The sequence below is a fragment of the Macaca mulatta genome, chromosome 2 (assembly GCF_049350105.2).
Source record: "Macaca mulatta isolate MMU2019108-1 chromosome 2, T2T-MMU8v2.0, whole genome shotgun sequence".
Lineage (NCBI taxonomy): Eukaryota > Metazoa > Chordata > Mammalia > Primates > Cercopithecidae > Macaca > Macaca mulatta.
The window spans coordinates 26,359,593-26,381,505 of NC_133407.1; the positions used below are offsets into that span (position 1 = coordinate 26,359,593).

Consider the following 21,913-nt stretch of genomic DNA (forward strand, 5'->3'; position numbering starts at 1 on the left):
GGAGGCTGAAGCAGGAGAATGGCGTGAACCCGGGAGGGGGAGCTTGCAGTGAGTCGAGATCACGCCACTGCACTCCAGCCTGGGCGACAGAGCGAGACTCCATCTCAAAAAAAAAAAAGAAAGCACACTTATTTGTATGTAAACACATTCACACAATAACTTGCTAAAACATACAGCAGAGTCAGTGTTTCTTCCAATGCACTTTCCTATATAAAGCAAGACTATTATAGGTAGGATTTAGCAGGAATACGTTTTAATTGCCATTGGTCTTTCATCTCTCCACTCCAAGTCTCTCTCCATAGTGTTGCGAGCAGTATCTTATGAAACTACAAATCTATCATTTTACTTACTAAAATAAATCTAATGCTTTGTCTTTGTCCACAGAATAAACTTTGAAAATTTGGTTTCTGCCTCTTAGGGCTCTTCCTTTCCCATCTTTCCTCCGTGATTCCTGTGTACACTCCATTTCTGGTATTGAAAGGTGAAGTTTGGGTTATTGATTACAACTTCATGAATTCTAACAATGTGCACGATTTCTAGACCCACTTACTTAATAACACATAACATACCCTTTGCCATATTCAGAGGTTCGGGAGAATAGGGTGTGGATATTCTTGTGTGTGGAGCTTGCATCATTCTGCCTACCACAGCTACCCTGGGAGAAAGGAAGACTGGGAAAGATAGTCTCTCAGTGGCCAACTGCATCCCAGTGACAACTCTACATTATTGTGGACAGCTATCACTGCTGTCAGAATAAACACACGACTCTGCACAGTTGAGCCTCCTTTGCTATTTTACTTATTTTACTCCACAAGTTATAAACCAATGTTAAAATAATATTTCCTAATTTTAATTAAATATATATTATAATGCTCTCAAGTTTAATGTTGAATTTTATTTTGAGCAAAATGTCTAAGTATTCCTCATGATAACTTTGTTCCCTTCTGGTTTCATCACTAACTTCACTCTCCTTACAAAAAGAATGAAATGGAATATCTATGTAATATTTTAAAAGTACATATATGTCTTTGTGTGTGTGTGTGTGTGTGTAGGGTGAGAGGGAGAGAGAGAAAAAAAGTCACCATAGAAAAGTTTTCATATTTTTTAGGTTGATTTTTCTAAATTAATTATAGTCTTAAATAGTTTAAACCACCCAAAGTGCTCCATTAGTTATCATGAGCTTGAGAAATAGATATGTATCACCAGTTAATTCAAAAACATATGGTGTTGATTAGTGCTTAGCACTCTTATTTTAATAGACTTCGATTAAATAAATGACTGCAGTGTATTTCCATAGTACAAGATGCCAGTTAAAAGTTGATGCTATAAAAAGGTACCGAACAAAGAAACATTAGTGAAGAATGGCCATGCAATTTTTGAAGAATTTGTTCATGTCTTTTTATATGTGGGAAGATTTTAGATTGTATCATCTCCTCATTTGTTATAATCTAGGATGTCATAAGGCCCTGACTCTAAAGCCAGAGCCTGAGTTCAAAACCCAGTTCTGCCACTTACTGGCTGTGAATCAGTTTTCTCATCTGTAAGTTGGGGATAATTACAGTACCTACCTTATTGGCAGTGCTTTGAGGATTAAGTGAATTAGCACTCATAGCTAGTAACATTATATAAGTGTTTATAATTATTTATAAATAAACACTAAAAATACTGATATTTTCATTAATGTCCTTTGTAGAATACCAGTTGATTACGAACAATCTCAAATATGGCATTGGTGCCAGACTCTAAACACTTATTTTGAACACTGGGGTCTAACCTATCTAGTAAGAGCATGAAATAAAGTAAGATGCTGGGATTTCAGTAGGAAATTATTCTCATGAGATCAAAAATATATCAAATTCTTATAATCAAGCTCATTTGCCCCCTTTTGTATACAGACTTATAAGGAAAGTCAGATCAAAATCAGAAGGTTGCATAACGGTCATGAAATCAGGACAGGTGAAGTCAAATGAAACAATAATTTTATAACGTCAGGACATGGCAGCTGCAACATCTCCGACGACAGAGATGGTCGTGCCACTAGCCAAGTTTTAACTACAAGACTTGTCTCCACTGAAGAGTGCTTTAACAGACCCAGGTGACACTCCCTTCTCTGACTTGTTCATGTGTTTCCATGGTTGACCATTTCCTTCAAATCAGTATTTCTTCATGTCTCTCGATGTGTTTATTCATGTTACGTCAAATTACTTCTGAACTCGTGCTGGTCTGGGAGCATTCTTTCTCTCCAAGATGACTGTGCAATTTTTTTTTCTGACACAGTATATTGATTTCAAAGATTAATTCTTCAGACACCTTTCTTATTTTGAAGTTCCTAAAGAAAAACCTCACTTTCTAACTCCAATTACGTGAAGTAAACTTGCTTAATTAAGCAATCAGAATGCAAAACTGGTAGAATTTGGAAACATAATTTAAGACAGTGTAAGTGTTTGTCTAGGAAAGTCCCAATTTGTGCCTATATACAATTTTAGTAAAATATTATTAAAAGTTGAGCTAAAACAAGTCAATGTGAGTTGAGTAGAGATCTACTCTTTCATGCCACCTTCTGCCACTGTCCTGTCATGCAATAAAGAAAGTTATCAGGTTAACACATGGTGAAATCTACAATACAGTCAGCAATAATATCCCTTTCTCTGCACAGGTTTCAGACAAAATAACATCTTTCTCCCCAGGCTGCTTTTCCAGGTGGGACAGAAATCTTTTATTTTTAAAAAAGAAAGTGGGCCAGGCATGGTGGCTCACGCCTGTAATCCCAGCACTTTGGAAGGCCAAGGTGGGTGGATCATGAGGTTAGGAGTTCAAGACCAGCTTGGCCAAGATGATAAAACCCCATCTCTACTAAAAATACAAAAATTAGCTGGGCATGGTGGCAGGTGCCTGTAATCCCAGCTACTTGAGGGGCTGAGGTACGAGAATTGCTTGAACCCAGGAGGCAGAGGTTGCAGTGAGCCAAGATTGTGCCACAGCACTCCAGCCTCAATGACAGAGTGAGACTCTGTCTGAAAAAAAAAAAAAAAAGAAGAAGAAAAGAAAAGAAAGAAAGAAAGTGAACTTTGGATGGGTAGATCATATTTAAATACTTGTATTATTTGTTTTAGGAGAAAAAGATTGCCACTCTCCATGGTTTTTGCACATAAAATTGTAGTTTAGCTTTTATTAAGCCTGCAATAAAAGTTGTTTTACTAAAGAGCACCATTGAATTAGAAATTAGTATGACACTGACAATATTATATCTAAACATTTGTCTACTATGTCATTTAATTTGACTTAAATGTTCTCTTAGTATTTCGTTTCTGTCTTTGATGATTATAGATCTATACATTTATTAGTTGAAATTTACAATTTTAAAGTTTCCACAACCTTTTCTATTTTTATCACGGGAATTTTAGATTGGGTAAAGTAGATTGCTCTCTCATTAGTAGATTATAGATGTAATGAACTGAAGTTGATAGTAAATAATAATATTCAATGGACAGCAAGGTATCTCCTGATTTCAGCATTTCTGGGAGAAAATTCATGTTTACTTAAAACATATTTTAACCTACCTAAAAACTCAGGATAAGGCAGGATTTTTTTAAAAAAAGATTTTACGCCTGTAATCCCAGCACTTTGGGAGGCCGAGGCGGGCGGATCACGAGGTCAGCAGATGGAGACCATCCTGGCTAACATGGTGAAACCCCGTCTCTACTAAAAATACAAAAAAAACTAGCCGGGCGTAGTGGCAGGCGCCTGTAATCCCAGCTACTCGGGAGGTTGAGGCAGGAGAATGGCGTGAACCCGGGAGGCGGAGCTTGCAGTGAGCCGAGATTGCGCCACTGCACTGCGGCCTCGGCGACAGAGCAAGACTCCGTCTCAAAATAAATAAATAAATAAATAAAAATAAATAAATAAATAAATAAATAAAAGATTTTTAAAAATGGCCAGGTGACACCGCTACAAATTTTAAAAATGGAGATCTATGGAACCACAAATCTATAGCATCTTAGCATGTGAAGGAACTTCATGGCAGTGTAGTCCATTTGTCCTTTTTTGTTTTGTTTTGTTTGAGACATAGTTTCACTCTTGTCACCCAGGCTGGAGTGCAACTTCCTCCTCTCGGTTTCAGCGATTCTCCTGCCTCAGCCTCCCGAGTAGCTGGGATTATAGGCACCTGCCACCACGCCTGGCTAATTTTTGTATTTGTAAGTAGAAACAGGGTTTCACCATGTTGGCCAGGCTGGTCTCGAATTCCTGACCTCAGGTGATACACCCACTTCGGCCTCCCAAAGTGCCAGGATTACAGCCATGAGCAACTGTACCCGGTCCCGTTTGTCTATCCTTAACTCTAGTACCATCAAGTCTTTTGCTTGTGTAGCTGAATTCTGAGAGCATCATCAAATGCAAAAGTTGTATCAATTAGCACACACAGTGTTGAAGATTTGAGATCTTCCACAATTAGAGGAAAATTAAATTATAAAAATATATGTTGAAATGATTTATCTCCCTTGAAGTCAAAGCAAACAACAAATGGTAAGATATATTTTAAAGACAAAACACCATGCTGCACTGAGGTCAGTAATGGTCCCATGAACATGAGTGTGAAATATCACTTTTCCAAGTGGGCCAGGATTTATTGCATTAGAAGGCAACAAAGATCATTTGTTCACCTCCTTCTTACAAATGGGAGAACAGTCAGAGGGGTGAAGGGTTTGCTGGAGGCCACACAACTTGAACATGTTAGAATCAGCACATTTTGATAATCCTTGCTTTTTATACAAGTACTGTAAGTAAATTAATGATCAGAACTCCTAAATCTTTGAATTCACCAGAGAATTGAAGTTGGTATTTAGTTTAAAATTAACATACTGACAAAGTGAAACTCATGGTTTTGTACCCTACATTTCTTAAATCTTAACCTAAATAAAAAATGAAACTTTTTAAAATTAACAGTTCTTTCACGCAATAAAAGTAAAATACAAAAAAAAGCAAAAAAATTGTTAAAAACTAAATTTAAAAAAACACTAAAGCACAAAAAAGGTGAAAAAAATAACTAATAGTTCTAAGACCTCCATTTTGCCAAGTTACCCATTTTAATTAGAAAGCAACATTCAAAAGGGCAATTATAGTTTGATAATCTACTAAACCCATTTTTAAATGAAAATATATGTATTAATGACACAATAGTTACTTTTATAAGTAACTTTCATAAAGATTCCTTGGTTTTAAAACTTCTCATTCTCGAGAGGCCGAAGCGAGCAAATCATGAGGTCATGAGTTTGAGACCAGCCTGGCCAATATGGTAAAACCCCGTCTCTACTGAAAATACAAAAATTAGCTGGTCATGGTGGCGTGTGCCTGTAGTCCCAGCTATTTGGGAGGGTGAGGCAGGAGAATCGCTTGAACCCACGAGGCGGAGGTTGTAGTGAGCCGAGATCACGCCACTGCACCCCAGCCTGGGTGACAGAGTGAGACTCCATCTCAAATTAAAAAAAATAAAAAATAAAAATAAATTCTCATTTTCTGAAAATCAAAGCACTTAAGAGGAGCAGAATGCATACTGTTACCTTTAAGATAATTTAATTTTAAGTACCCCAGTTAGGTGAATATCTATGAAAAATAAAAAGGAAAAATGTCCAAGGAACTTCCTCTCTTAATAATATTATATGTAACCTTAACTATTCATGCTTTAGTTTTAACTCATTATTTTGCTTTCATTAATAGAAATGGACAGAAGCTAAAAACCACCTTCAATTAATAATATTCCTTTATTTGCTTTAAGACTTGTATTAAGATTCTTCCTTGCCTTCTTTTCAGGTCTAAGAAACCCAGTTTTTTACAATTAAAATTTATAAATTTATTGTCTAATACTTAATCTGTCATATTTTTTCTTACATCTATATTTATATCCATATCCATAATTTCTCTATTTGGAGCTTAAATCTAAATATTATGCATTTGAGAAATATAAATATAACAAAATCTTTACTAAAGTCTCTTACATATGAAAAAAACTCTATTGTATATGTATAATTATTTTTATATTAAATTTACTACCCTGCAATACATTTTTATTTATAACAACTGCTATAACAAAGTAATTTTCAATTTGGATTCTTTTAACAGTCTAGATTGATTGAGTTCTACAAACTTATTAAACAGTCTTTCAAGCTTATTTGGGTAATAGAAAAATATGTTAAATGGTACTGAAGTGAAAAATGAATATTACCTAATTTTATCTTTTTAATGGGTTTCTACTCTCTCTAAGTCGAATTCGATAGTGATATATTAGTCAGTGTATCTACGATAGCAAATAAATTTTGTCTTATATGGTAAACCTGAATAATTTGTGGACCCTGCAATGTGCTGAGTGTTTGAAACCAAATCCAGCCTCTGAAGGAAAGATTGTCATAATTAATTAGTTATGTCTGTCATGGATGTGCATCAGGTGGTCAAGTTCTTCATATGGGAGTTATTTCTTTTAACTTTTACTCAGGTATGTTTGGGATTAGGGATACAACTGGGATATTAAATTCATTTAACAAAAAAACATGGTTTTGGTTAGGTGGTAATTTGTTTTAAGACATTTTCTTGACAAATATTTTTCCTTGGAAGTTTGGGTTACTTTCTAATTTTAATATTAATGATTGCAAGAGAGCTGGTATACTAGTTATGTATTTATGCATAATAACATTACAGAAATTTTATGTCTTAAGACAACACACATTTATTAGCTCACAATTTCTGAGGCGCAATGGTCCACACATTACCTAACCAGGACTTCTTCGAGGCTACCATAAAGATACGGGCCGGGATGTGTTTTCGTCTATAGTTCAACTGGGGAAGGAACCACTTCCTCACTCATATGTTTGTTTACAGTATTCAGCTGCTTATTACGGTCTCATTTTTTTTCACTGGTTGTTGGCCAGAGACTACCCTAAGATCCTTGCCACATAGTCCTCTTCATAGGGAAACTCATAATAAGCTCACATTTTCTTTTCAGATTGTAGAAGTGAAATATAAGACAACATGAAAAAGCTTTGGCAGCTTGCTTCTTCAAAGTTAGTGAGGGAGAATCTCTTCTCACAAGATAGGCATTACTATCTTTTTGCAACATAATCCCACTCATGATGTACATCCCATCACCTTTACCATATTCTATTGGTAGAAGCAAGTTACAGGTTCTACCCTCCAGGAGAGCAGACTGTGGGAAGGTCTGATTAACTCAAGGTGGAAATTAGAGGGGCCATCCTGGAATATATCTGCCACAGTTAGGATGCGCAAATTTTTCAGGGAAATTTATCTGGGTATAAGAAAATATTCTCATATAGCCTGAAGATATCCTGAATCATCATTAGTACCTGCTCTTCTCCTTTAATGATGAAAGGGAGAAAACTGTAAATGGAAACATTGATCTAAGAGTAAGACATTTATAAGAATGGTTATGGGAAAATTGGATGCAGATACTGTAAATGGAAACATTGATCTAAGAGTAAGACATTTATAAGAATGGTTATGGAAAAATTGGATGCAGATAATATGACAAAGTCTATGTTACAAAAAGACTAGGCATGGCCAGCAGTTGAAATCACCAAAGTATTAAAATGTATTGTAAGAAGACAGAATCGGCCGGGCGCGGTGGCTCACGCCTGTAATCCCAGCACTTTGGGAGGCTGAGGTGGGCGGATCACAAGGTCAGGAGATCGAGACCACGGTGAAACCCCGTCTCTACTAAAAATACAAAAATTAGCCGGGCGCGGTGGCGGGCGCCCGTAGTCCCGGCTACTCAGGAGGCTGAGGCAGGAGAATGGCGTGAACCCGGGAGGCGGAGCTTGCAGTGCAGCCGAGATGGCGCCACTCCACTCAGCCTGGGGGACAGAGGAAGACTCTGTCCCCCCCAAAAAAAGAAAAAAAAAAGACAGAATCAATGAGATAAGGAAAAAAACCTGAGACTTTAAGCATTACAAATGAGGGAGGGAAAAAGCAAAGCTGTCTCTTAACAACAACAACAAAAAAAAACCAAAAAACGGAATAAAAGCATATAGCTACTAGATTTACAGGCCGAAATCTTCATCACGATTCTCCTCTTAGCATTACTGACTGTTAAAAGTCACAGTCAGTCTAGCCTACATTATCTCTGTCTTCTCAAATTCCACAAAGAACTAGGATATTGTGTGATGTGATATGCAAATATCCCAAGTGGCTAAACTAGTGCTAGACACAGGGCAGGTGCTTAAAACATATTTGTCATAGGACTTTTCAATAGCTTGTAGGGTGCCTATTTTTTTCTTGGCATAACTTTTCACCAGATATACATAAAAACAATCATTCTCTAATTCAGGTCTTCAGAAATTTTTCTGAGGCAAACCATTCTTAAGTTTTATGTAAGCTGTTTTAGATCCAAAGTACGGTAGAACTAGCCTAAAGTGAGAAGATATTTGGTGCATTTTCAAGAAAATAGGGTTGATGCTTAAAATACCTTAAAAAAACATGGTCTGAGAACTCAAGAGCAGGACTCACAGTGCAGCCTCAGCATCCCTGGTGTGATGGCAGACACGCTGTGTGGCATAACTCCAGGGGGACCATGTTTTGCCAAGGAGGCCCTGATGGCATGACTGATTCAAGAAAACATTCCTAAAATAGGAACAATAGGTCAGAATACAGGAAAAGATTTGCATACCATTGACTAAAAAAATGTAATAATAGTAATATAATTTTCCGTTGGACTTTGAAACTTTGAAGAATACATTCGTGACACTGAAATTTAAGACATATCTGATTATATAGTAGTAGATTCTACTTGAATAATTTACCTTTTTTAACAAAATATTTTTGTTTTTATTTTCGAGGTTAAACTATGGGCTCCCATTTGGCCTCAAAAATATTTTAGTGCTTTCATGGTGAGTCATTTGAAGATTAAGGTAAAATTTCTTTTTGAAACTGAGGACTCAAAATAGAAATTCTGATTTGAAGCTTACAACTCTAAAAAGTCTACTGCTTAAAAGGGAGAAAGGAATGCATTTAAAAGTTTCATTCTGTATCTCATTCTGCCACTGTGGGCTTAATTTTTGTAGGTGAATCTGCAAACATTCAGTTAAGACTTCCATCACCTTGTAAAAGCCATAATTGTATTGAGACCATCAAATTTAGTGTGATGCTGGGATGTGATAAAAACTGTGCTTGAAATACAATCCATTAACCTTGATTTGCCTTATGTAGTCTTCTATAATGTAATTTCCTATCATAAAAGTAAGATGTTCCTAATTAAAATATTCTCATTTTTAAAGTTCCTAAGTGATATTTAAGTTAGGAGACTATGTAAAACAATTGATGCTTTTTAATAAAGACAAACAATTGAGATTATCTGCTGTTCTGTGACTTTCTCCCAGTTTATCTTTAATATCTGAGTTGTTTGGCTAAATATTGGTGAGTTCATCAGCTGTGCTATATGCAAACACACACCACTGAAGCTGAATGTTGTGTTACAATATATGTATGTTAGATATTTACAGAATTACAGTAATGCTATTTTTATGTCTGGGGAATTTCCAGATGCTGTAGTTTTAATTTTTAATTCACACTGCACTCTAGTGGGGAATTAGATCAAAGTGAAATTATTTTTATAATGGTACTCTATAGCACTAACTGTGAACTATTTACAGTTTTAATAGTGAAATGTAGAAGATACTGTAACTCACTATAACTTTCTCAAATGCTTAATGCTATAAATATGATTTTATATATTACAGATAATATATATTTAATATTTTACCATAACAGTAAAATACACTTTTCTACATTAGTCTTGAAAATAGAGGAAGATTCACTACTGAAGTAGTTTATTTGATTAATATATATGTATTCCAAATATGCTACATAAAATATGTATACATATATACATATGTACAATTTATACAGATATATACAATATGTATATGCATATATATGTATATACAGATGTAAGCAATACTCTCTAAATCCTAATACAAGGAAATGCTGAATAAAAGTTACTACTTATTTTTTTCATCCAAAAAAGGCCAAATTTCTTTCATAAATTTTATTAATAAAAATGAGATTTAAAAATATTTGCTTATAAAGGTTCATTACTATTCTTAATTTTATGAAGCAATTTAACTTAAATCCTGCACAGGCAACTTTGGCGGCAATGTGTGGCTACAGCCACCTTTTGAATCACCTAATAGCTTTTTTTTTTTCATTTTTTCTAAGTTATTTCAAATTAATTTTAGTGCTTTTAAAATCGACTTATGATATTGTCTCTGGAAATTGTATTCCAGGTAAGCAGTATCTAATCCCATGACATTAGTACAGTATTTTTCCCATTTTACTCTATATATGCTTATTCATGATTTCCACAACCTTTTACCATTTTTAAAGGTGATTTTAAATGCTTTCTGCAAAATAACATATTGCAGTAGCAGTTGTATCATTATATTCTTACAAATAATAAATCTTTGTTATATGTTTACCTTCATTTTATGAGCTGGTCAAGAAAATTGTATAAAAATTATAAACTCCATTAGGATTTGTATATATCACACAAATTACAACTCCCCTTCTGTGAAATGGACTAGATTGATGTCTTCCCATACAGTACATTTTTTTTCCATAATAAAGCAATTTTAAGAACGCTTTATAAGAGACTCTATAAGGAATTCAAAATTGGTGGATTCCTCTTTTCAGAAGAGTAAGTTTTTTTGAGCAACGTTTGTAAAATGTGGGGAATATTTAGACATTAAATTTTATTTTTTTCAATAAAATTATTTTTAAAGAAATGGCCAAAATCTGTCACCTGTTGTGCTTTGTATAAATATTATTAAAACCTAAGAATATAAAGCTGCTTACCAAATAAACTTGTAATTTTGACTTTTTAATGAACTAGCCAGCTGTCATCTACCCTATTTGTATTTCAAAGTTATCGCCATGAAGTATCTCTAGATTAGATTTTTATTTTGTTTTCAGTTGAACCAAAAATAATTTCTGGAGATACTATCACATCAAGATTTCTAAAGGGATTTTAGTGTTTAGCATTGGTGTCTGCCACTATTTATATGAGGTTGTCTGTGCTAAATGTCTTCTAGATATGTAAATTCCTATCTGCCAATTTTTTAAAAAATTATATGGTGGGAGAAGTCATTGTAAAACAAGAATATTTTGGTTTATTTATACCATTTACAGTCCTATGACTTTGTAAGTCATTTGTAAAACTACTTACAATGTGGTTTATTGTGCACTAAACTGTCTGTTAGTGGCTGTCATCTACTGATGTTTCATTGTCAATTCAGATTATCTTAGAAACTTGAGATTCTTGGAGATTTTAGAGGCTTGCCGCTTTGACAAGGCAGCAGATGCAAGAACAACGAGTAAAGCCGATCACGGACAAAACGATGTAACCTGGCTTGTTAACAATAAGATAAAACACTGACATTATTTGCAGGAAAAAATTTCTACTCATTAAAATTGGGGCCGGGCGCGGTGGCTCAAGCCTGTAATCCCAGCACTTTGGGAGGCCGAGGCGGGTGGATCACGAGGTCAGGAGATCGAGACCATCCTGGCTAACATGATGAAACCCCGTCTCTACTAAAAAATACAAAAAACTAGCCGGGCGTGGTGGCGGCGCCTGTAGTCCCAGCTACTTGGGAGGCTGAGGCAGGAGAATGGCGCGAACCCGGGAGGCTGAGTTTGCAGTGAGCCGAGATCGCGTCACTGCACTCAAGCCTAGGTGACAGAGCGAGACTCCGTCTCAAAAAATAAATAAATAAATAAAAAATAAAATAAAATAGGGTTTGGTTGTCAACTAATACACACTATTTTACATACTTTAATTTTATATTAATGATTGTGGGAGTTGCGATAGGATTGAAACAGTAAAGCGAATATGAAGTTTATAAATTGTTAATTATGTGGTGGTTGACTGGATACCTCTGTGTGTGTGTGTGTGTGTGTGTGTGTGTGTGTGTGTGTGTGTAAATGGCTTATAATCTTAATTGAAACTGATAATAAATAGAAGAAATCAGTTGAGGTGTATTAGATTTTTTGTTAGTGGGTTGGTAGCTCAGTTATTCAGAAGGAAAATTTGAATTAGATAGAATGACTTAGAACTGTGTTCCATATTGGATTTTCAACCCTCAGCGCTTTTTTTCTGAATTGAATTTAACTACCTATTAACTACCTCAGGCGAATTCTGAGCTTTCTACAGGGCTGGGGAGCCTTTCCATTGTAAGTGTGTATATGGCAAGCAAGAAGATAGGAGAAAGTCATTTCAGGCAAATTTGAGATAAAGATCCATCCGATGGTGGACCGCACGTGAAGCAGTGAATGTTTCCCTCATTCTTCAAATCACATAGTTTATTTCTAGCACAGGATGAATGAGCAAGGAATAAAGAGAACAAAAGTTTCTTTCTCAGTTCTTTCCCAGAGCACACAAGTTCTCAAGAGGTTCCTGTTTTATTGTCAAGGAGAGAAAATGGTCTCTGCTCTATTTTCCAAATTTAAAAAGATATTAAATAAAACTTTTCTGTATAATTGTCTTAGAGTTGCAGAAAAATTGCCAAATTGGTCGAGTTCCCATAGACTTCCCATCCAATTTCCTCTATTGTTGATATCTTTTGTAAGTATGGTACATTTGTTACAACTAATGAACTAATAATACATTATCATTAATGATACTCTATGTTTTATTTGGATTTCATTAATTTTTCCTCTGATGTTCATGTTTTGTTTCAAGGCCCCATCCAGGATACCACATTTCATTTAGTTTTAGTATTTCTTTAGGCTTCACTGGGCTGTAACAATTTCACAGACTTCCCCTAGTTTTGATGACCTTGACAGTTTTGAATATTGGTCAGGTATTTTGTATACAGTTCCTTAGTTTGTGTTTGTCTATTATTTCTGTGAGGAAGATCACAGAGGTGAAATACTATTGTTAGCACATCATATTAAGGATTCTTGCTATCAGTGTGACCTATCCCTGTGGATATGAAATGTGATGTGGCTGAAGTATTAATTATCAGGTTTCTTCACTATAAAGCTACTTTTCTCCTCTTTCTGTACCACACTATTTAGATGCAAGTCACTAAGCATAACCTATACTTGAAGAGTGTTGTGCCCTATCCGGCTTTGAATGGAGGATGTCTATTTAAGTTATTTCGAATACTTTTAAATGAGAGTTCGGTATCTATCTCCTCCATTTATATTTACATCAGTATGTACTCATTGAAATTTATTTTATACTTTAGGTTTTAATCCAATAATATGTTACTCAGATTATTGCTCAAGTTGCTCCAGCTTTGGTTCTTGGGAGTTTTTTCCGTTGGTCTCTGTGTCTACAACTTTTGATTCTTAATTAGGTTACACGAATTTTAGGGTCCAGCAGGGATATAGCCTGTTAATGCCAGGGGTGGCATGGGTTAGAGAATATGAGCTCTTCTCAGGGCAGTCTTGATACCAACAGCTGGTCCTTTGGCAAAGGTGGTGACATTTCAGCTTGTGTCAAAACAATGCACTAAATAAATCAACTGCAAGAACCACATTGCATCCCAGAAAAATATTGTTTCTACTTTTATTTTTTCTCAACTTCTCTCACATACATTGTTTAACATAGCTTACCAAAAATGAGTCATCTTATGTGTGCCACATTTTAATTACTTCTGTGAGTCTGCAAGAGTAAATCAGTCTTTACATCTAGATAATTAAAACACACTCACACAAACAAACACCTCATTCCTTTGATAATTACTCCCGGGATAATTCCAGTTCTTGAACCTGTTAAAGAGTGCTGTCTATATCTACATTACTGTATTAAGCCAAACATCTTTCCAGTGTCTTTTGGTTCTGAGGGATGAAGGTTAGGAGGGAAAAAAGTGGACAAATTGATCAATTATTTTGGGTTTCAAGAGCGTCACCTAAAGTTTACGGATGGCTGCTGAACTTTTTCTCAGTGAAACTCAAATGTGTCAAATTTCCATTTAACAATTTAAACATGACATTTTTACCGTATTGGGAAGGAAAATCACTTATGAACATTGCCTCCTACTTCACAGAGTGCCAGTTGAGCCACTGCAGTTTTTCTGCAAAATCTGTAAATGTTTTATGATGTCCTGCGCCAGCCACAATAATTTATTTGAGGTTCTCTTTTTTCCTTAGTGTCCATACCACATAGTTTCTATTTCCTTTGAAAGTTGTCATTTTTGCACCTTAGTACAAAATTGTTGACATTGTCTGGTAATATAGTCTTTCTCAGCTGAGCAGGGAATTCCTCATGTGTAAAGCAAATAAATCTCAGAGGCTTGAAAGAAAATTCTCCAGTATTTTCCCCTGCTAAATTGTTAGCACATGTTCTTATTTTGTAGGTCAAGATGGAAATGTGAATCAAATAAGAAAATATTTTCTTCCAAATATATGCATATATTTAGCAAAAATGATGTGTTACAAGGGCTCACCTACTGTGACTATCTCCGTAGCATTGCCTCGTTCTGGCAAACCTAAGCCGTTCACGCTAGAGGAAATAAGCTCTTTGACTTCTTTGAAATATATTGATTTATTTTTTCATAATAAATGGTCATCATGTCAAATTTTTTAAATACAGAAATGGTAAAGGAAAACAAGCCAACTCTAATCTTGCCACTCAGAATGAAATAATCCTAATACTTTTTCTAAGTCCAGTTTGTGCTTCATATGGTTGTAAACATACTATATGTAAATTTGCATCTTACGTTTGTTTTTTTACTTATATACAAAATATTTTCCTTTTTTTTTTTTTTTTTTTTTTTTGAGACACAGTCTTGCTCTGTAGCCCAGGCTGGAGTGCAGTGGCACGATCACGCCATTCTCCTGCCTCAGCCTCCTGAGTAGCTGGGACTACAGGCGCCCGCCACCACGCCCGGCTAATTTTCTGTATTTTTAGTAGAGACGGGGTTTCACCATGTTAGCCAGAATGGTCTCGATCTCCTGACCTCGTGATCCGCCCGCCTTGGCCTCCCCAAGTGCTGGGATTACAAGCGTGAGCCACCGCGCCCGGCCAATATTTTCCCGTATTATAAAACTTTCCTGATCTGCTTTTAATGGCTATGCATATTGCAGTGATTTTAGCATACCATCATTTACTATCATTTTACTACTTAACAGTATTTGAGATAAAAGATTTAAGCATAAATCAACTCTACACAAAAGAAGTTTTGAAATGTTCTGATTATAACCTGGAGAGATACTTACTGTTTTTATTTATATAAAATAAGAAAAGCTGATACGCTTACATATTTTCCTTTCATTAAAATTATATAATCATTTTACAAAGCTGATAGCTTTTCTTTTAAAATGACCATTTAAATTGCATATTTAAATTATTTTAACGAGGTTATCTGAGTAAGAAAGATAGAGTTTCCTTTTTAAAAGGAAGTTAACATATTTTAAATGAATTAGTTCACAAGGAAAGCATGCATTATGCACTGACCAATCTTTTACTCATTTTGGAATTTGGATAGTGACTTCAATACCCGTAAATAGATTCAAGTATTAGTCATTTTTGCATGAGTTCACTAGTTTGATTTTCCTTAAAATTTTATTGGTGAACTGATAATGCTTCCATATTGTTAAAAACATTTCCACATTGGTTATCTCATTTGCCTCATACCAAAGTCCATGACTTTTGCATCAAGTTTGTCTAATTGCAAGGACCACTTCTGTGATGCTTGTCAGTTCAACTCCAGAACCTAGGAGGATGCTGCCACGTAGCAGTCAGTTAATAAATGCACATTAAAATCATGACTGTTTTTCTCTGCTAATATTTTTCAAAGACTTTAAAATAACTCCTTAAGGAATTGGGAGAATTGGAATGGAGAACTCCTATCTGGACCATAGTGTGCTAGAGAGGCCTGGGTAGTGGAAGTAGAGAAAACTTAGAAATGAGGTATTATTATTTTAAATTACTTGTGAGTGGATGTTAAATATAGATTATAATACTTACTCTAATTATTGTCATCTGACTGGACAATAATCGGTGGCACACACCTGTAGTTCCAGCTACTTAAGAGGCTAAAGTGGGAGGACTGCTTGAGCCCAGGAGGTCAAGGCTGTGCCGAGCCAAGATCATGCCACTGCATTCCAACTTAAGTGACAGAGTAAAACCCTGTCTCAAATAAATAAATAAATGTCATTTTAAGGCCAGAGATACTGAAATTATGATTTGACCTTTTCTCTTTGGTTTTCGTATACAAAGCATACACTTATCCAAAAGTAATGATTTCCAATATAAGCCATAAGTCAGTCACACTTTTTTTGTATCCTGATTATGAGGCTATCTTGGGTATTCAAAGCCTCTCTTGTGTGTCAGGTATAAAATATAAATTTGGGGGTATTGAAACAGTTTTAGCATCTTTGTATGTGTAGAATGTGTCCATCCAGATGTAAGTCACTTTACTTAACTAGTAAGGCATATAAGAATTTTATTTAGTTGAATTAAAACAAAACTGTCTAATTCATTAATACATACTAGAGAACATGATGATTAAAAACTTTGAATTTAGAGATAAACTGAATGCTTATGACAGCTATACCACTTGTTAGCTGTGTGACCTTAGACAAGTCATTTAATCATTCTAAAACTTAGTGTCCTCAGCTATAAAAAAGGGAAATCTATAGTGCTTATTTCATTATTATGATAATTAAATGAAGTAATAAAAATATATAGCATAGTATTGGGAACAGATTTTTTAAAATGTTAAACATTTGCCATTTATATTCCATTAAAGAGATTGTCTACTTTAGCATAGTATGAAAACAATCTGTTAGAATGAGAGTATATAGAAATTTTTAATTCTTGTATGTGGATCAATATTTATTTGCCACCCAATTTAATAAATACGAAGTAATATAAAAATCTTGATCTGCGTGTTCATAACTTTCCTTGCACCCCCAGATTTCACCTGTGTACACGATGGCGAGAGTGAGGCTGAATTAATACCTGATGACTTTGAAGAAAAACCAGAAAGAGAAAAGAAACATACCAACTTTACTTTGTGCAACGTATGTAACATTCAGCTGAATTCGGCCGCTCAAGCACAAATCCACTATAATGGCAAATCACATCAAAAGAGATTAAAACAACTCAGCAACGGGATGCTGAAAAATGACAATGGTAAGCTTTTCTAAAAATATTTCTCAATTTTACATCATCAACTTAAGTTATTTGTGTACCTGCAGATGTGATGATAAAAGAATGAACTAAACTATTTTTTTAAACCAGGAAAATATTACATAAAAGCTTTATCAGCAGAGTAGTTTAAAATACATCATTTCTCTTTGAGGGAGAAGGAGACATTTTATTTTTTGTACATAGTTAATTGTATTAGGGTTGTGACCTTCAGAAAATTTACTATTTTTGAGTTGTCAGAGTTTTAGAGTTTCTTGATGTGTGCCTTTAACATAGCTATGTATGGAAATAGACATCCTTTTACAGTGTGTATGGAACAGTGGATTTTTGTTTTTTATTTTTTATTTCCTGCAGGTATAGGGGATTCAATTGGTTAGTAACACTGCAATTGATTTGAAATAATGCATATCTTTTCAAATAGGTGTTTTAATCAATAAGCTGTGATCCATTAGTACAGACTTTTAAGTTTCCTAGTGAAAATTTATGGTTTATTTCATAAGAGTACTTTTTAAAAGTATGTGTTGAATTTATGAGTTAATAGATTTTCCGAATAGCACAAAAATATCTTTGGGAACAAATGGAAGGATATTAGAAAATATAGAGACATGAAGAGAGGAGGGTGGGCCCATCCAGAGGAGACTTTAGAGAGCTAACTCACTGCAACATGAGTTACAATACTATATTCTGATCAGATGTTTCATGTGTAATAAATATAATTCATCTAAATTATACTGACATTTTAAAATGTGAATGAATTTCAATCTCTTTCTATATTTGACGTCATAAAGATTTTTAATATAATTTGGTAATTTGCTTCAAGGTGGCCAAATGATGGGAAGAAAAATGAAAGTACATTCTTAAAGTAGAAATTGCTTCTATCTTGCTTTATGTGTTTTTCATTTATTTGATTTTAGTATGAATGAACTGTAGTATTCTATTGGAAAGGATTTTATATTTCTTTCAAATGTATGACATTTAGTTAATTATAGATGTTATTTGTCAAAGAGATAGAAGAAACAAAAATTGGTCAGAAAGTAATTGAGAACTATTAAATTCTATAGGCATAAGAGAAACCTAGTGACACAGGATATTTCTTGATCACTTTTGCCGGCCAGAGACACCTGGCCAGTAATGTCCTTGCTCTGCCTTGGCCCATGGCTTTGGGGCTGGCTCAGCCCCGTGCTGTTTCTGTCATGTGGGCTGGCTGCCCTCTGCTTGTTAGAGGGCAGAGGGCCACAGTGTGACAGCCTTCTCTGTACCCATGTTTGGTGGGTCCTGAGCCCTTGTCACATGTCTAAGAAGAATGAGGATATGCTGACAAACGAAGAGTGAGAAGGGCAGAGAATAATTTATTGAGCAGTGGAACACCTCTCAGTGGAGAGGGGATGAGTGGGTGGTCCTCCACCCCCATAGCTGGGTAGTTTCTCCCCCAGTGTGGCTGAGTCTGGGGCTTTTATTGGCTCAGAATAGAAGAGCACATGCTGATATATTTGTGAGTGTGCAAGGAAAGGGTAAAGCAAAGGCATCACTCAAAGGTGGGCATGGCAGTGTAGAAAACCAATTAGAAAAGGGTTGGTATGTGTAAAATAGGTGAAGGGTGGGGATCAATCAGAGGAAAGCACAGCAAATGGGAAGACAGATTCTCAGTCCAGTCCATGGATTTGACTTGTAGCTTGGATTTCAGGCTTTAAACTGTCTTTGGCTTGGAGGTGGGTTTTCACCAGGGACCTGTCCCTATCTGCCTAGGCATTTGTCTGCTTCCTGCTGCTATCGCTAGCAAAGTAACTCACAATTTTAAAATGGATATTTCAGTCTCTACTTAGACTTCTTAAAAACAATCTATACCTTATTGTTAACTTCTGGGTGAAATCACCTCAAGTACAGCGTGATTCAATTCCAAGTTGTTTTCTCTAAGTTTGTATTGGTCATGATAGTGTAAGCTTTGGTGTTTTACTTCACTTATCATGATAGTCACAAACCTTATTTGGAGAAGCAATAAACAATATTATAGAACAAAACTAGAACAAAAGATACATCTTGTTTAGAAACCCAAATCAAAATTAGTCCCAGCCATAACGCAGAATGGCCAAAGATTTTCAGACCACAGTACTAGGTATGAGTTTACTCAAGTTAAATATTTTTAAACAATCGTATCAATACACTTAGAGGTTAGCACTTTATTAAAGGTTTTATGTACATTTTACTATTCAATTTTTCCTCATAACCAGCCAAAATGATCTTGTTATATTCCTTTTATAGACATGGACATTGAGGATAACATCAGTTGATACTATGGTGGAGGTCACACTCCTATTAAATGGTCGAACTTGCAATCAAACCCTGGTCTTACTCACCGAAGTACCTGTACTTCTAAACGCTGTTTCCCAAAATGAATATTCTGTAGAAACTATGCCTTTCTTCATTCAAACAAATCATTTAGGAGAACATTTAAAAATTAAAATTTTAATATATTCCTCAAATTACTTGATGAATGTAGTACTCAACAAAATATTTATTGCTGCATTTCCTATTCAGATTTTTTCCCCAAGACATTTTAAGTATCATCATGTTAGTAGGAACATTTTCAGTGACCTGTCATTACTAATATTACTAACATGATGATAGGTCACCAAAAACAACCATGATTACTGGGAATACTGGGTCATCTTAGGTCCTATCAGTTTGGCCTGAAATTACACTTCAGAGGATGGTGGACATGTGGATGAGAAAAGTCAAGAATGGCAGGGTCAGGGCCAATTCTTGGGGACTACCTAGGAATTAGGGGAGATCCTGGAGCCAAAAGTGTCAATCACATTATCTGAGAAGGTATGATGAATTTGGCCTTAATCTGTGCTGCATCTGTTTTCAAGGATATTTGATTTGGTGTATGAATGTAAGAGCAGGGATCAATAGAAAGTGATGATACTTGAGGTAGGTCAGAAAATTCTGTAGTAATCCTTAGTAGTTAATTTAAGTTTCTAAGGACCCTGGACTGTGGGATTGGGTTGTGTTGAGGCAAGAGCTGCCAAGAAGTCAGTGTGGTTCAAATTTCAATAAAGCTCAATGCTGGGGTCTCCTCCTAAGAAAACACCAGTAATGTGTGCTGGAAACTAGATGGAAATAATGGCATAAAGATTTAATCAACTTCTTAAGCATTAGGAGAAATACTATATTCCTTTACTAGATCTCAGAGTTAGGAAAGCAAACCTAATTCATTTCAAACCCTAACATTTGATAGGATAAGAATTTCTTAAATACTGCCAAGTGCCATCGGTAGGTGTTTGTAAGTGGGAATACAAATAAAAATATTTTCCCACACGATTTTGTTGAGTATTTTTTGCCTTATCCAGCCCCCTGTCAGGCCACACATTATTTTGCAACTGATCAGCTCCCATAAGGTTCCTAGCATAGTAAATTGTCATCTTTCTACAGCCATCAGACCATTGTTTGACATAGACCAGACTACTCTGCTTTTTTTCTTAATGGACTATTTTTAAAGAATAGTTTTTGTGTTCAAGCATAACTGAGTGGAAAGTAAAGTTCCCATATATCCCCTCCTTCACACACAAACTTCCCCACTATCAACACCGTGCACAACAGTGCTACATTTGTTACAACTGTTTAACCTGCATCAACACATCACTATCACCCAAAATCTATAGTTTACATTAGTGTTTACCATTGGTGTTGTACATTCCATGGGTTTACAAAATGTGTAATGACATGTATCCAACATCATAATATCATACAGAATAGTTTTGCTGCCCTAAAAGTCCTCTGTACTCTGCCTATTCATCTTTTCCTCCCTCATAAGCACTGATCTTTCTGTGGTCCCCATGGTTTTGACTTTTTCAGAATATCATAAAATTTGAATCACATACCATGTAGCCTTTTTATATTGGCTTCTTTCACTTAGTAATATGCATGTAACTTTTCTCTGTGTCTTTTTATGGCTTGATAGCTCATTCCTTTTTTAGCGTCGAACTACCCTGCTTTTAAATAAAAATTATCCTGACCCTTTATTTCCCATAACACTGCCACATGAGGTCCTATGGCTGTACCATACTTTTCTGAGGATTTTGAGGTGAAAGGGTGTTGTAATTAAAGGGTTATACAACAGAGGGGAAACAGTTTATCCATTTGGGATGACTTTTGTCCAGGAAGAACAACTATAAGTGTTTCACTCTCAAAAAAAATATTCCTTTGGGCACATTGTAGGTGATAGCCTAGTCCTCTGCCCTTTGGTCTTTCTCAACTCCCTTTAAAAAGTGTTCCTTTTGGCCAGGCGCGTTGGCTTATGCCTGTAATCCTAGCACTTTGGGAGGTCACAGGGGCCGGATCACGAGGTCAAGAGATCGAGACCGTCCTGGCCAACATGGTGAAACCCTGTCTACTAAAAATACAAAAATCAGCTGGGCATGGTGGCACATGCCTGTAGTCCCAGCTACTTGGGAGGCTGAGGTAGGAGAATTACTTGAACCTGGGAGGCAGAGGTTGCAGTGAGCCGAAATAGCACCATTGTACTACAGCCTGGCAACAGAGCGAGACCCCGTCTCCAAAAAAAAAAAAAAAAAAAAAAGGGGGGGGGGCTCCTTTTATATTACCTGTGATATGTAAAAGGGCATGCTCACCTATAACTATAGGTGGGTCTAGTTATAGGCCACAAATTTCACAAGCGACTTAGTGCTTTACCTTAATATAGAAACATATTATTTCTATCCCCCATGTCCCCACTATTAAAATGTGCCTCTGCAG

The 21,913-nt window shown here is 35.6% G+C and overlaps 1 protein-coding gene across 1 annotated transcript in view; it reads left to right on the plus strand.

Annotated features, from left to right (window-relative positions):
- Nucleotides 1-21,566, plus strand: part of LOC144339504 (uncharacterized) — a 223,309-nt gene extending 201,743 nt beyond the window's left edge. The window contains exon 2 of the mRNA XM_077994148.1: nucleotides 16,925-21,566. Within this exon, the coding sequence (XP_077850274.1) occupies nucleotides 16,925-17,157 (233 nt within the window). The 3' untranslated portion in view covers nucleotides 17,158-21,566. The remainder of the gene's footprint in view (nucleotides 1-16,924) is intronic.
- The last annotated feature ends 347 nt before the right edge of the window (nucleotides 21,567-21,913 follow it).